The following is a 17,555-nucleotide window of genomic DNA, read 5'->3' on the forward strand; positions in this document are numbered from 1 at the left end:
CAAGCATTCAGGAAGATTATGAAAATCCAGCTGGTGGTACTTAAGGTTTTGTGAGTTCCAAGGCTTCAGCCTGAATCACTTTCATGGTCTCTTTCTAGTATTTCATCTGTTCTTCATCCATCCATATATTTATTGCTAAAAAAAAAAGTTCTGCCCCCATGATAAGTCAGACACTATTTACTAAAAGTTGGGATATAATAATGGGGAAATAGCTTGTCTCCCTGCCTAGCAAGAGCTTACATTTTTGTAGAGTAGATCAAGTGAAGAAGCTAACAAGTAATTAAACAAAACAATATGAGTGTGGCGGAGGTAGACATGGAGGCTCTGCAGAGAATAATAGTATTTTTCTAAAAAGCTATAGAGGTCAGCAGTCATGATCCTGGGTTTTTATTTATTGCATTTGGACTATTTCATCTGCAGGTGATCACCTTAACTGAGTGCAGGAGGCAGGAGAAACTGGCAACAGCTGGCCATACTGTTGCCTTTTCACAGAGAGATGTGAGAAGGGACTGGCAGAAGGCAAAGGCAGCACCCCTCTGCATTGTTAGAGAGGGGGTGTTCTAGAAGAGGACATGCGGTGAGCAGTTGCCTAGTAGTGTTATTTCACGTCAACGGAGCCTTACTCTCTTGAATGCCTGTCTTGAAATGAAAGTAATCCGTGTCACAGGAATGGCCTACAAATGATGAGATGCCATACTTTTCTTTAGAAGAGTCTGGGGATGCAAGGAAGTGGTAGCATGCTTGCCTACTATGCATAGGTCCTGGTTCAGTCCTATCGGTCCTTGGGCTCCTACTGATCACATTGAAGTCACCGCTGCACTCACCTTCATTGGCTCAGCATCTTCAAACTCTGATTATCATGCGTGCCACATTTGTTTGTGGAACTTGGTAGGCTGGAGTCTCTTGTGGAAGTTCTTCAGGGAGAGTGATGGCCAGCTCACACTTCTAATTAGTCTTTCCACATTAGTTAATGTCTGAGCTAAATTGCTTTCTGTTTGGTGGCCTTCCCATTTCCTCTCCTCGGCTGAATAATAAGTTGCTCAGTGTTTGTAAACACCATGCTGAGGAAGAATAACCACCCGCCCAAGCAAATGAGGTCCTCAGTACAGAGAGATGCAGGCTAATTTTGCCCTGAGGGTGTTAGAAGAGGAATTACGTCTTGAGAACTGTCATCACTCACTCCCACAATTAGACTAAGCCAGAAAAGATTCACCTTCTTGTGACATTTCCTAGAAGATAGGAAAAATATTTGCATGCCTGTGACAATGTGAGTATTTCATTTTTAAGTCATGTCATTCTGAAGAACAGTGTTGTTTCAAGTTTCAATGTCTGTCATCTAAGGCAGTGAAATTTCCCTTAAGCCACGCATAACTGTAACTGTAAGATAATGTATGATGTCTGATACTGTTTTTGATTGATAGAGTTGGGTTAAATAGCCCGAGGGGTTAAAATAGGAGTTCATAATATCTAACGTTGACATTGGAGGTGCCTAGACCAGCGATATTTACTTCTTGGGGCCTTAACTCATTGCTGTGATTTTGTGAATGGATATTATAGGCTTTACGGATGAAATGCTGGCATTTAGGGTGACAAGTTTGTGATTGCTATGTGATATTACTACTGGATGCATTGCTTTTCAAGGGCAATTCTCTCTTAAAAATTCTCAGGAGAAGGTATATGTGTCTAAACTGCTCCATCTTAGTGTGAATTTAGAGCCTAATCGTTAGCGGTGTGAGTCTCCTTAGGAGTTGGGTGACGTGAAGGAGGAAGAAAGCGGGGCTGCTTTGCAGTGGAGAGCTGAGTGTTTTCCTAAGGCTCTTCCTTGAGTTTTCCTTTTACTTTTTTCTCCAGTGACAAACAACTTTTGTGGACTTTAGCTTGTGTAGTTTCGCTAGTAAAGAACACATAAAGTGGAAATGGGTTCACCCTTGCTCACTTGTGGGGAGTTATGGAGCAGTGGGAAGTGTGTTTCACCTTCCTTGTCCGGGCGAGGACAGGCTGGCGAAGCCTCCAAGGTATTTGGGAAGACAGATACCTTGCCTAGTTATCGCTGTACCAGTTGCCAGTTAGTAGCTTCCAAACCTGCCAAACCTACCTGTAAAAGATGTGTGTGTGTGTGTGTGTGTGCGTCTGTGTGTGTGTGCCCAAAGATGCACCAATATTTCTGCGATGACATTCTGGATACTCTTTAATGACTGCCTTGTTCCCATTGATCTCAAGGAGATGGTTTTCATATTTTGAACATAATTTGCTAGACCTACAAGCTGCTTTTTAAAAAGTTAAACGTATTTAACAATAAATGACTCATTAATGTATAATGTGAATATATATTTAACACAACCAATAATTAGAATATATTTGGTTTAGTGTGAAAGAGGAAGGGGATTATTTTAACCGAGGAAAGTCTTCTTAGGGGGCCACCATCATTACCTTCTGTCTGGTAGGAAATTGGAGCAAATTTGCATTGATTAGCACACTTAACAAAAGGGGTGTGCTGTGGTGGTACATGCCTTAAATCCCAGCACTCAGGAGGCAGAGGCAGGCAGGTAGCTGTCTGTAAATTTGAGGTCAGCCTAGTTTACAGAGCTAGTTCCAGGGCTACACAGAGAAACGCTGTCTTGTTACTGCCCCCTAAAAGCAAAATGACAACACACGGTCCCCATATTTATCAATCAAATGAATTCAGTATGAAATCATTTTCATTGTCTTGGAAATATGAATTAAGACAGACTTGCCCATCAGATATGCTAGCCCCAAGCGGAACTATTCTCAGCAGTTTAATACATCACAGGATGAAAACCAGAATATCATATCTGCCCAACAAAGAGTTTGAACCAGGAGCCAATGGGGCTGCAGCACTGTAAAAAGCCTCCTAAAGACAATTTATAGTCCTCTCAAGACACCCACGAACAGAAGATAGACAGTAATCATTCAAGTGCAATACTGCATGCCAGGTGTGGACTAGAGGATTGTATTTTTGTAACTTTTAATTTAAGGGACTTTTGGCTTTAGTTTTGAGTGACTGCTTTGTGAACTTATTTATAATCCAGGAATGGGACAGCAGAGGATATAGCTGACTGTCGTCTGTATCCTAATGCCCCCAAATCAAAGTGTTTGCTTGCGATTCCCCTTGCTTGCATATATAAAATAAAGTATAAAATAAAGTGAATTAGAGAAGCTCAAACAATCTCTTTGAAATTTGTAAGATAAAATCAACCAGATCTGACTCAGAGGGGGATTTTCAATGGTTAATTAGTTCAAACTTGCAGAATGCTTTGTGCAACAAGTGTCCAATGTGGAATAATTGAGAAAATATGTCTGGAATAAACATGTCAGCCAGTAAACCCAATATTTTCCAGCACATTCTATATTTTTCTATTATTTATTTGGATCTATGAGACTTAATAAAGAGTTTCTTTTATTGTTTTAGTATCAATATTTTATCATGTCTTCTTTTCTCAATAAATACAAATTGAATCTTTTGCTGACATGTTTCTAATGCTCAATGTCTTTAAAAATGAAAATGGTTAAAAGGAAAGTTATATGGCCCTAATTTATTAAAGGGAAAATAAAATTGGTCCATTTGTCAATAATATATGAAATATTGGAAGTGATTGATGTTTTGTATATGTTTACTTTGGATTAAAATGAAAGTTTAATGATGCTGTTTATAATACAACCCAATTAAAATTTCAATGTTTTGTTTTTAATGTTTCCTGTTAGAACTTTTGAGAAATGTACATGATGGCAATACCCATAAAGCTACCTTGCTACAGAGACGCTATTCAACTTGGGTGTAAGACCATTATTGTCTGCATGGAAACACGGGAGTCTGGATTCTTCAGATGATGATTAGAGTAGGTGACTGTGAATTTTGTCCCCTGTTGTTGAAGACAAGTTTGTAATGGAGGACCTATATTGGTTGGCATTTTTCTTAACTAGGAAAAGGACAGGATGAAGCAGACATGAATGTCTAAATTGAGACAGTTGAATTCAGAGCCTTAGAAAAATGTAAACTTGTGATAATTTTAAGACCCTAGGCTCCTTCCAGCAGCCTCTACTTCTTCATGGATACTTTCATTCATTGTCAGTTGTCAGCCTTTTGCTATGACTGGGACCTTGTACTTGAATGTGACTGAGCACACTGCAGTGTGTGTGTATGTGTGTGTGCGTTTGTTAGAGCCTGTTATACTATGCTAGAGATTAAAAGAAGAACATAGAGAGACTGTAAATTATATTAGATACTTTTTTTTGCTTCAGAAAACTTTGGTTCCCATGTTATAGACAACCCCCCCAAAATACAGAGGCCTCCCAAATTTGTTCAAGGCCACACATCTAAGGTAGTGCTGAAACCAGAACTCTAACCCGAACCTTTCTAATTTATGAGCTCTTGTATTAAACTAATTCATCCCTCTTCTTGTCCACAAAATGTCAAAGCACCAAAAGTGATGAAACTCCAAATGTTTCATCACAAACAGGCTTGTACCCCAGTTCAGATGACAGTTACATGCAAACAGTAGCATCAACAGATACTTGTGCTTATTTAGGAAAACACAAAATGTAAGAACTTGGTAGTATTATGTCTGGGGTGTTCCCGGTAGTGTTTCATAGAAGCATACATATTTTCTGTATATGAAACACAAAACAATGTTTACAGTGCTTGAGTTGGGGGGCCAGTGAGATGGCCTAGCAGATAAAGGTGCATGTCACCAAGACTGACCATCTGAGTTGATCTCTGGGGCTCAGATGATAGAGGAAAAAGGTTAACTCTCGCGGTTGTCTTATGACCTCTATATATGTGTTACAACACACGTGCCACTCTACTCCAGAAAATACGATGTTAAGAAAACCTTGTATGAATGATTTTTGTACAAGGATTAGCTATTGTTTGTAAAAATCCTATTAAGAAATTGGTGCTGAGCATGGGAGAATTGGGAAATAGAAGGATCAATAGGGTCCAAGAAACCTACAAGAGGAGCATTATGATGGGCGGATCTGGGACCAGGGGTCTTGTTCAAACTATGGCACCAGCCAAGGACAACACATGCAGTAAACTTTGAACCCCTACCCAGATCCAGCCAATGGACAGGACATTCTCCACAGGTGATTGGAGAGTGGGGTCTGATTTTCACACGAACTCTGATGCCCTATATTTGACCATGTTCCCTGGATGGGGAGGCCTGGTGGCACTCAGAGGAAGGATAGCAGGCTACCAAGAAAAGACTTGATACCCTATGAGTATATACAGGGTGAGGAGGTCCCCCTCAGTCACAGTCATAGAGGAGGGGAGTAAGGGGAAAATGAGAGGGAGGGAGGAATGGGAGGATACAAGGGATGGGATAACAACTGAGATGTAATATGAATAAATTAATAAAAAATATATATATAAAAAGAAATTGGTGCTGAAAACAGGCAGCACCAGGAAGGCAAAGCCATTATGTCAGGGATGTTCTGTGGCTGACAGAATATTTATTCTCAGAGGTAACAGTTCTAAATTGCATTTTGACCCTTCAGCTGCTGTAAGCTTATGATGGAGAGTGGGTAGAGAGGAAAACCTGCAATTCAGGATGGTTGGGAAGCTGGTTGCCTAGGAAACTGAGATGAAGAGCAGAATGCCCACTAAAGCCAACTGTTAACAAGAGGGGATTTTTCTGTTTTGATCTGTGCTACTTTCCTAATTTGTACCCTATGTCTCCTGTGGTGTCTAATTAGGACTAGTTAGCCTTGATGGGTGGTTCATGCCAAAGTCCACATTAGCCAGGAGAGGGTACAAAACTTTTCATAAGCGTTGTGATCTAAATATTTGGGAGGGACATGCAAGTGCAATTAAAATAAATTTATAAAGTGGGGATGGACATGTGAACATTTTAAATATTTAACATAAGTGTTTTAATTTTTATTATTCTTTCTGAGTGTACATGTTGTGTATGGCTATGTCTGTGCAGACATGTGTACACATACTCACCTCTACAGAGGCTGGAAGAAGATCCAGGCATTTTCTTTTATCTCCTCCACCGTAGTCCTTGAACCATCAGCTTACCACTGAAGGTAAGTGGCTGGACAGAGAACTCCCATGAGCCACCTGTCTCTGCCTTCAGTGCTAGAATATCAGGAGTACAACCACACCTGGCTTTGACTCCAGTCCTCTTGCTTGCAGAGCGAGTACTCTGGACCAGTGAGCCATCTCCCCGGCCTTAGATAAAGGCAACCATGATCATAACTCACCTGCACCTAACTTTATAGCTACAAAACTTACTTCCATTCCTAACATGGGAGTTTTATTTGCTATAATCTACTGCTCTCTGCTCTTATACTATTTGCGTGAGATACTTTGGTGTACAATAATTATCTTCAAGAATAACACTTAGAAATTCATAAATATTTAATGAAAATGGTATCTAATTTCTCAATACTTTATAAATATAGATATTTAATGTTTCATTTTAAATGTATTATCTATGTCCATACATATTTTATGGCTCTGCATATTTAATAAGATCCCAACATATGAAATTTCAGCACAGAGCCTATGACCAGGGTAACTTCATTTAGTTAAATTTATAATTAAACAGAGTGAATCCATATTTTCTTGTCCTTTTTTTGCCTTGATTGCCTGTTCTCTCTTTTCTCACATCTTCTTCACCTTATCCTATACCAACACTTTCTGCTGTCTCTCTGCTTACCCGTAGGCTATCCATCCACATTGCAAGATACTATGTGACCTTTGTGCTCACAGAATCATGAACACTTACAAATATGCCTGCATGTTCATGTTTAGACAAATAACAGAGCTTGTGGCATAGCCTCAAACTTGCAGGTTGATTTCCTCTGTTGATTTCTGCAGCCCAGCATTCCCATTTCTGTACGTCAGTGTCGATTGTCCTTTGTCTCCCCTCACCCGTAGTGCGTTTCACCTTGATTTGTACTTGCTTCCTTGTTTTTCCAACATTCATCCTTCTAGATTCCATTTCCCTCCCCTATGCTAGACACTGTTCACAAATGATCCATGCACCAGAGTACAGTTCTGTGCCACCCAGATGGATTAGCAGTTGTCTTGTGGTTTTCGTCTAATTTGTCTCTATAGAATAACTTGCTATTTTGCTCAGGTAACTTAGGATACGTGAGAAGGAAATAGTTTGATTTTTATTCTGCTGACATTAGCTTCTGAGATTCATGCCTTCTCCAACAAGGACAGATTGACTCCCTAGAGCTATTGCTTTGAATTTCTATTGTCAGAGCAAAGTTAATAGTCAGACAATAGTGCTCTATGCAGAGCCCTAAGAATTCTTATTACAAATGAGAGTATTTGAGGTCTTGTGGTTTGCCGGATCTCTGGCTCCCCATGATGTGATAGCAGCTTCTTTCCCATGGCCAACTTCCGGTGCCTTTGGCATCCTATTCCACTTTGGAAAGGATAACATGGATCCTATTAAGCACTGAGAGTGGCTTCTGATGGACAAAATGTCATAATCCTGTGACAGTAGGCAGAGGAGTTTTCTAGAACTAAGCCTCGCTGAGTTTTTAGCAAAGGGAATACGAAGAGAGACAGCAATGAAGACCCAGTGATTGGGCCTCATCGTTCTCTGCTCTGCCCCGCAATCTCATGCACGAAGTCTTTATAGACCTTTGTTCTATATTCAAATGACTGTTGTTTGACCAGGCTCTAATTCTTTCTCATCTGTGGGTGGGTTGGTAGCTTGCAATTAAGTAATGTGTCACCTTGCAATTTTTGTTACTTGAAGCTCTCTTAGGAACAAGCCAAAAAGGCTCCATTCCTGATCAGCTGTGATTGATGTGCCTGATGGTGTCCTCTAAGCTGAGTCTTCCACACTCAGCGGAGGGCAGTCCAGCCATGGGAGATGTTATTTACCCAGCAGAGAGCCTGTCAAGGGCTTTTAAAGATGCCTTATCCAGAATATGCTTAGATCGTAGATTTCAGTGAGTGATATCTTTTGTTCCCCACCTTAGGAGAGAAATCCCAAAGTGGTCCTAGGAGAGGGGAATTAAAATCCTGACATCTGCTGAGAGGTCATTTCTGAACTACATTCCAGGAGAAATGTTTGTAGAAACAAAGAGAAAATAAAATGAGTTAGCATAGAGAAAGACACAGGGCGCTTAATTGCAGCTCACTCAGGTGTGCTCTGAAGGCCAGTGCCCCACATCAGCATTAGCACGCAATCCCAGAGCAACTCCTCCCCTTAGAAAACACACACACACACCCCTTATGGTTTCCACCTTCTCAGAGAAAAGCAGCTTCAGTGGGTGATACAGTGAGTCTGGGTGATCTTCCAAGAAGACTCTACTCTTCAGAGACCTACCACCAACACTGATGCAGGAGGCCTGCTAACCCAAGCACTGGAAAAAATTTTTCTATTTCCTTAGGAAACTGTGTGAATGTAATAATCTTCATTCGTCCTTACTTCCACAACTCGACAGTGAGTCAAACGTCAGCGGCTCCTGTCCTGGCTGGCTGCCATGGAGTTTCTTGAGAGAACTTACCTTGTGAATGATCAAGCCACCAAGATGTATGCTTTCACCCTAGACAGGTAAAGAGACCCTTATGGGCACACTGCCATTTCCTGTGGCCTGAGTACTCAGCAGGCTACCACACACTATTACTTTAGAATGGCAGACATCTGCTTTGCCAGTTAAGATGGTTTGGGAACATCTCAGGAGAGCTTCACTGATTTGTGTGATTCATATCCTGAAACATAGGATAGGCTTCATAGTTGTTCTGATTCCTTAAACATTATGTCATAAAGAAAACATTCATTGAAGTATTTTTTTCTACTGTGGTTTTTATCACAGAAAATAGGCAAGAACAATCTAATTATTTCCTGTTGCTTTTTAAAAATCAATTTTTGACCTAGAGTAAACTGTCAAAGTTGTATTTGGGAAAAAAAATAAGACTTTTCAATGACAGCTCAAAACCAGGGTTATATTCATCTCAAGATTAACTAATGAATGGGTTATTTTATTTCAGTAGATATATCTGTAACAAATGTAGCTGAATTTAATGTTTTCTATAGTTCTAGTTTTTAAATATCTTCCATGAGGCCATATACAATATATTGATTTTCATTTTTAAACAATTACTGATTGAACACACCTATCTTATGTGTTGTATATGGAAAATATTTCTATTGGTCTAGAAAAATATTTCTAGATGTCTGTTCATTTAAAACTAAGAGACTAATATAAATTGCATATTAAAAGAAGTGATTACAGAACAGATACAGAATATTGCTGGGGATATTTAATGAGAATTATGAGAAGACATTAAAAGAAACTATTGTTTACCTGGGTGTGAGGATAAGAGCAAAAATTTCCAGAAATAATAGAATAACGACTGAACAAAACAAAACAGAATCTCAATAGAGTTAAGGAAAATCTATATAGGAAGTAATGAAATGGGAGGTAGGAATATAGCTCAGTGGTAGAGTGTGTGTTTAGAGAATTGAACCCTGGATTCAATTCTAAGCACTGCAAGAAAACAAAAGAAAGTAGAGAGAGGGGAATTTTTTCATAATGAGGTCTTTGCAAAGTAAAGAAATATATATATATATATATATATATATATATATATATATATATATATGAAAGAGAGCTTAGTATACACAGGGAGATCACTTCAAATGCAAATTAAATGGGTAAGTGAAACTTAAAGTAGGTTCATGTAGAATAAATTTTAAGAGCGTATGCACTTATCAGTAATGTATTAATATTTTCATTTATTAGTTGAGCAAAATTCATAATAAAAACCCATGGTGTTGTATTTGATCAAATCAAATATATTAAGACTGCAAAGAGGACTTTCCTTAAAGAGTATTTATAACTTTGATTTAGAAATGAATAGTATACAAGACGGGCATCTATTATCACACATTGAAAGGATTATTTTATTAGAAAATTTGAGGTGTCAATTATGGATCTCATAAATCCTAAAAGCAAAAGCCTCATATGACATCTGGACAACATGTTTTTACCCCTCAGAATACTTCCATAGTATTTAAATAACAATGATTCCCCCTTAAACTAGATTTTTAGAGTTCTGTAATATAAAACAGCCAACAGTTTATAGTAATGGTCTCATTCACCTCATAGGGTGATTGGGGTATGACTTTCAAGATATAATGCTAATAAGAACAATGAAAATATTCAGTGTTTTTTTTCAAATACAAAGATGAAATGTTGAACAGACTTTTCCCCTTGATCTCTCCATTTGCCACAGAAGAAAATGAATGCCAAAAAGAGGACAGGACTTTGCAAGGCCAGATGACTGAATTGGAAGTTGAGAGAACCCATGCTCCTAGTTTAGTGTCTTTCCCTATCCTACAGCCACACACATACCAGGTTGCTTCTGAGATAATCAGTATCCTACAGATCTCTTAGTTCTTCCCCAAACTCAGCCAATCTCCTTGTTCATGTATTTTCTTTCATTTCCGAGTTTCACCTCTTAAGTCTGCTTCTTTTCCCTCCCTGCTGCTCTCTTTTCCCCGTCACTAGCTTCCTACTTAAATTGTTATATGCTGTAAAGACATTTAATCTGGAAGGAAACCTTGTTGTCTAATTCCACTGAGGGATTGTTTCCTATAGCTGTTGTTTTGCAAAGAACTATTCTCACAGCTGGTGGCTTATAGCACATAATTCTATGAGTAATAACTTAAGCCTCTCAGGCGGCTGTTTTCTTCTGGTGTCTAGACTAGAAGGTTCAAGGTGCCTTCGCTTACATGCCAGGGGTCTTTGTGCTGACTTTTGGATAGAGTGTTTGCTCTTCTTCCATATATTTACATCAGCCTGAGGTTCTTGACATGGAAGTTCAGGGTAGAAAAAGAGCAAGACTGGAGGCTGATAACTGTCATATAGCCCACGCCCACAGCAATGTCACCACTTCTACATTAACAGGATCTAGCCAGCCTCAAGGCCTGAATTTTAACATGACAGGTATTGCTGGGTATCATCTTTGTATGTACTTTACCATAGGACAAAGGAATGGTGATCCTTGTCAGTGTCAGTGTCATTGTCACTAGCCTGTACATTCTCCTTCATCTACAGTTCTTACTCTAGTGATGTTCCATTGCTAAAGAAGTAGTGTGGAAGCATGAATAGGGATAGATGGTAGAGCTAAGCTGCTAGAATTTTCAGCAATGAGAAAGAGAGAGAGAGAGAGACACAGAGAGATAGAGTTTGTGTGCATGTGTGTGTGTCTGTGTGTGTGTGTGTGTGTGGTGTGTGTGTGTATGTGCACGCGTGCATGTTGATGTGTGTATGTGGAAAACATTCTTCAGATGATTCCCACCATTTCCACTACCCTGGAACTTGTTAAGTAGGCAAGGCTGGCTGGTCAGTGAGTCCCAGAGATCCATTCCTCTGCTTATCTGGTACTGGGATTACAAGCACGTGCCACACACTTGTCTTTTTTTTTTTTGGATGTGGTTCCAAGGAGCAAATTCAAACCCTTTTGTTTGACTGACTGAGTTATCTCCCCAGCTCTTAGCAAACACTTAACTGACAAGTTCTATGTTTTTTATTGCCTCTGGAGTTGTCTTAAGGGAACATGGAGAAAATGAAAAACAACATGTTCCCAAAACCCACTGCATCCCAGGAAGAAGGGAGAGACTAGGTATTTCCAAGCAGAAGAACACTGATGAAAAAATGGAGTTCTTCTTGTTTTTCTCTTGAGAAATGTAGAGTCAGCTTGAGGCTTCATGACAGAAATAAACCAGTGAAAGAAAGAGCAACTAATAGTCTAGCAGCAACATCCAGAGATAAATAAAAAACAGTCAGAAGTAAAAATTCCTTCTCGGGTTGATGCTAACCACAGGCTGGTTAGCACGAGACAGTAACCATGTTGATACTTGAAGGCCCAGAGTGGGTTTATTAAAATCAATATGGCTCCTAAGGATGTAACCAAGTTTAAATGTGGTTACAAGAATGGGTGATGCATATGATAAGCCAGAGAATTCATTTTCTCTTTCTTTGTGTGTGCAATGAGGAAAAGCCATGTGAAGATAGAAGAGGGCAGACGGTAAGAATGTCTCTGATGCAGAAATTTACTAGCACATTGGCCATGAAGTTCTAAACTCCAGATCTGGGAGAAGACACATTTCTGTTGTGTTAAGATATCCATGCTGTGATGCTTTCTGGCCATTCAAGCAGATTAACACAAGCCCTGAATTTAACGGAGCCAGGTAATTGTGGAGTGATTTATATATTAGAACACTGTTGAAAACAACAGAGCAATTGGGAGGCGAATAAAGAGTCCAACCTCTGAGTGAGATATTACTGTAGACGAACAACCATAGGCTTAAGAGTGAGGCCATGGGAAGAGACAAGCAAGCGCGAGGGCGAGGAGAGAGTAAAGACACTCACGTCCAGACATGGTTCCTCTTAAGGAACATGAGGGATTCACAGGCATGGAAAACCAAAGGAAACAGACTCCATGGAACTGGATAAGCCAATTCACCAAGCAAGAAATGAACAGCAAAAACAACAACAAAAGCCAAAACAAAACAAAACAAATCCATAAAGGTTCAATATATAGCATCATGACAATACATACTCTAAAGATTTTAGTTTTCAACAAAATCTTAAGAAACAAAGAAACAGAAAACAGATGTATAAATAGTAAAAAAAAAAGTTAATAGGAAGCACCTTTAAGAGTCTAAATGTTGAACTTATAATTCAAACGTTTTAATAGCAGCTTTTATAATATGCCAAAAGAACAAAATGTAATTATATAATGAGAGACTTCATAACAATCTACAAATAGTGAATACCAATAACAAAATAATAAGTAAAACTTTAAAAATATCTAGAAAGGCCTAATAACAGACCCTTGGTATTGACATCAACTGACAGAAAAACACTTTAGTGATCATGAAAATGAAGTAAAAATTATGTACTATAATGAAATCAAAGGAAAAAGTTAAGGAAAAATGAACAGATCATTAAAGAAATATGACACATGGGAATAAAATCACTAACTCATACATGATAGTACCAGAAGGACAGAGAGAGAAAAATATGTTTTTAAGTAATGGCCCAAAATCTCCAAAATTTGGTGAATATAATTTGTAGTTTCCTTTTTAATATCTTTTTAAAATTAATTAATTTATATTATATCTCAATTGTTATCCCATCCCTTGTATCCTCCCATTCCTCCCTCCCTCCAATTTTCCCCTTACTCCCCTCCCTTATGACGGTGACTGAGGGGGCCTCTTCCTCCTGTATGTTCTCATAGGGTATCAAGTCTCCTCTTGGTAGCCTGCTATCCTTCCTCTGAGTGCCACCAGGCCTCCCCATCCAGGAGGTGTGGTCAAATATGGGGCACCAGAGTTCATGTGAAAGTCAGTCCCCACTCTCCACTCAACTGTGGAGAATGTCCGGTCCATTGGCTAGGTCTGGGTAGGGGTTCGAAGTTTACTGCACTTGGGGCGCTCATATTTTAGCTTTACTAAGAAACACAGAGAAATAGACTCATGTCAAGGAGGCGCTATAAAATTTATAGGCTCATCCTTGTGGCCACTAATGCAGTGAAATCCTATATTTGAAACACGGGAGCTCTTGGGGGGGGGGTGCCTTATAGACTCAAACCATGGCAGATAACTTCTCCACTCACATATGAAACCCCACAAATGTAGTGTGAGAAACTCAGACAACCATTCCAGGCTAGGTGGAAAAATCAGTCTGAGGATAAAACATAGCTTGAGGAGGAGAGAAAGGTCTGGAGCCCCATCCAAGTAGTTCTTGGAGCCTGAGCACCTCTATGTATTTTCAGTAGCAAAATCAATAGTTCTCATGCATGGCCTTTTCAATACAATTTTTATTTTCCGTGCATACAACTCAAAACATTCTAGTCAATATGGGCTTTCATTATGTAAAAAAAAGTCTATTTATATGTTGTGACACTGTCCAGTAAAATATCAATAACTGTATTTAGTAGGCATGTTACCAGTAATTTTCCTTCGCTTTGTGCTTTTTTTTTGATGATTCTAGCTTTTCTATAATGAAGTGCACAAATATTATTTTTCACAAAATTCAAATATGACAGTAATTAGAGTGATTCTAATACTTATTAGCTAAGCCAAAACCATCAGACTTTTAATTCCACATGGGCATAGTCCAAATGTGACAGGCTTCTAATAAAGGCAAATTTAAAATGTTAATTTTAAGACATAGAAATATAAAGTTTTTAATTCTGAGAGCCTCACTAGTGTTTTTAAATAAGTTTACTGGATTTTAAAACATCCTATTAGTTCAAGTACCATGGACAGTGTCATCTGCACCAGCAAAAATTGATTTTAGTTGCACTGATATTGAGACAGCAACTGTCTGGTTTGTTTGTTTGTGTTTGTTTTTGTTTTGCTTTTTGTTTTGTCTTGTCCTTTTGGGCTTATTTAACCTCACATTAACTTTCCGAAATATTCTTATCTCAGTCAAGAAACTATTCAGCTGGGTTAAATTTTATCAATAGTCTCTCCATCTACGATCCTTTGGAAACCCTCAAATTAAGCTTTGTCTTGGAGCAGGATCGATGGTTACTATTTGGGATGCAGAGGTCGAATCTCTCTTTCATCATAACGATGAGTATTTGGTAAAGGTTGTCTGCAAATGGGTCCCCATGGACTCAGCCTGAACACGGACCGTGACCTACTGATGCATATTCGCTGCTCCTTACAGTCTACCCTGACGATGGTGGCGGGTTCTGTACCACAATGCCCAGAATCTTTTAATAATAGAACAACTAAGAAAGACTTGCCCTTAAGGATGTCTATTTCTTTCCTGCTATTCCTGTAGCTCAACAAAAGTCATGCTTGACAGCCACTGTGAGTTCAGAGTGAAACGTATGAGAGCCCTGAATTATAATTCCTTTGCAAGTTTGCGAACGTCCTAAGAGCCGCCTTGAGAGCGGGTAGGGCTGCCGGGAAGGTGTGTGTTTGCAACCATGTTCACTTCTTGCTCCTGTCAAAATCATCCTCAACAGAGAACCTCGACAGAAACCTGTGAATAAAGATCGGTGTCCTGGAGACAGGCCGGAGCAGCCAGAGGCAGGAGTCATCCGTCACTGCCACAGCAGCTCCAAGGCCGCAGAGAACAGGTCGAGCAAGCAGGCGCATGCCAAGTGGAGACTCTGTGCCGCTTCAGCAATATGCTTCGTCTTTATGGTGGCAGAGGTGGTGGGTGAGTACTGCGCAGGAAAACTCTTGTCCAAACTGCAAACCAGTGAAACCCTGTATCACGAGGGCAAGGACAACCAGACTGTTCCTTTAAAGGAGTATTTAATGTTTTCTGTGCTTACAGAATGACAACAGGCCCATAGTAGTCAAGATGGAAAATAGAAGAAAGACAGAATCCATTCTTATATCACATTCAAATGATAACCTCAGTAACACCATAGGGTATTTCCTACAGTACATCTTTTGTGCATAGCTCATGGGGTTTTTATTTCCTTTTACATAATTGGTGCCATGCTGAATACTCTTGTCTACGCTATCAAACATTGTTTAAAAATATTTCTATGCCCAAACAATACACTGTAATCTGCATAAGCATCTCTCTATTGTTAGAAATTTAGGGAGATTTTTTTTCCTGCGTCTGCCCTATACTACAATAAAAAAAAACTTAATAAAATTCTGCCTATCTTTCCAGCTAATTCCACGAAAGGGATTCTAAAAATGGAAATGATTAAAATAATAGGTTTAAAGACATGAATATCTTCCTTACTTTCTTGAATCATTCTGTCAGACCTGTATCCAGACATTTGTGATGATTTATCAGTATGGAAACTCCTCATAAAAATGATTTTCCATCCAACTCTTTAAAGTTGCAACTGGAGAGATAGTTCAATAGTTATGAGCACTTGGCTGTTCTTTGAGAGGACCCGAGTTCAGTTCCCAGCACCTACGTTGGACAACTCAACCACCTGTACATACAGTTTTCGAGGGTCTGATATACTCTTGGAAACACCACAGGCATGCGCGGGCACACACACACAATCTTTGTTGATGCCTATACTAGGGCATTAGTATTCATTCCTTTAATTGTTAGTTACATTTCACACATTTACTGGAGGAATGTGCTTACTCCTGCTGTGTTTCACATCCTTCCACCTTATTGCATTCTTAGCTGGGAATTTTAAAAGTTATTTTATTGATCTTTGGGCACTCCTAATGTTTCAGAAAGTTAAGTCTGCGCTATAGTGTTTGTAACTAATTTTTTAGTTTGTTGGTTGCCTTTTTATTTGTGTTTTGACTTGAAAAGCTTAAAATTTTCTACAGGTAATTTAGACTTTAAATTTGTTAACTATGAAACTTTCACTCTGAGTGGATTCTGTTATTACTTGATAATCTCTACCCACTGAGAAAATAAATATATTTTAATGCATTTTCTTCAGTTTTTGCATGTAACTTTTACATTAATGTAACATTAGATATTTTGTATTCTATACGGACTAAAATCGCTTTTCTAAACAGCTAAAAAGTTTTCTAACATTGCAATATAATTATTGTTCCATTGATATCTAACATATTTTTATCATGCATTAACCTTTTATAACTAGCAAAGTGTGTTTCTAAGGTTGTTTTCTGTTTTGCTCATTGATCTGAGTTCCTATTCTTTAGCAGTAACATAATTAATGTAGATTTAAATATTATAATATATATTGTCTCCTTCATTAGCAGAAGGGTATAAAGGTTATTCATTTCTGTTTGTTTTTTAAAAATTAAACACAAAACTCATTCTGTTCTCACCCAATCTAATTATGATTTTATTGGCATGTAGTTAATAAAAAATATAAATATTTATTACTCACTAAAATTTACATATAGTTTTCTGTTTTGGTGTTTTTGTAAGATTTTTGAGCCACAGTTCCACATGCTAATATGGAAAACTGAGCTTTAATTATTTTATTTTAATAAGTAAACCATATGGTTTATAATTAATTCTTTTTTTTCTTTCATCTCATTCATTGGTAGAGTCAAAATTTCTACTTCTTCAGTACTCTTTTCTCTTCTATATTTTTTCTAAAACCATTCATCTAATGAAAATGTCAAAATTACTGTCATACAATGGGATGTGATGGCCTTCTATTTGACTTACTCAGCTGGAAGATTTTGGAATGCAGCGTCATCTCACTTTTCTCCAAGTATGTAAAAGAAAACTCTGAGTTACATATACATAGGATCGTGATTACCATTACAGCTTCATTAGCTCTGCTCCCTGTTGTGCTGTTGCCAACGTCTTAGGGGCTTCCATTTCATTCCATTACCTAGAAGGAAGTTCAAATGAGTAGAAACAGGAGACGGGAAGAAAATAGGCTCTACCTAGCTCCTTTTGCACTGTACTTTTTAGATAACAGAAGAAATTATGCTTCTTGTAGGTGGGAAGTCTTCTCATATTTAGACTTTGTGGCTTTTGAAAAATCATATAAGACCGTAGATCTGTTAAATCCAAAAGAACCTCAGCATTGACACAGCATTTTAGTCAAAATTTAGAAAGATTTCTATACCAAAGGCTATATCTTTTGAGAAAAGAGATTGAAAGTTTTATAGAGT

The 17,555-nt window shown here is 38.5% G+C and overlaps 1 protein-coding gene across 1 annotated transcript in view; it reads left to right on the top strand.

The window, feature by feature from the left end:
- Nucleotides 1-8,475: 8,475 nt before the first annotated feature.
- The window catches only part of SLC30A8 (solute carrier family 30 member 8), a gene marked incomplete at both ends in the record, with an annotated part of 30,446 nt that continues 21,366 nt past the window's right edge, over nt 8,476-17,555 (top strand). Inside the window, 2 exons of the mRNA XM_084748191.1 lie at nt 8,476-8,546; nt 14,987-15,183. Of these exons, the coding sequence (XP_084604317.1) occupies nt 8,476-8,546; nt 14,987-15,183 (268 nt within the window). The remainder of the gene's footprint in view (nt 8,547-14,986; nt 15,184-17,555) is intronic.

The sequence above is a fragment of the Acomys minous genome, assembly GCF_964271855.1.
Source record: "Acomys minous genome assembly, chromosome: 12".
NCBI lineage: Eukaryota > Metazoa > Chordata > Mammalia > Rodentia > Muridae > Acomys > Acomys minous.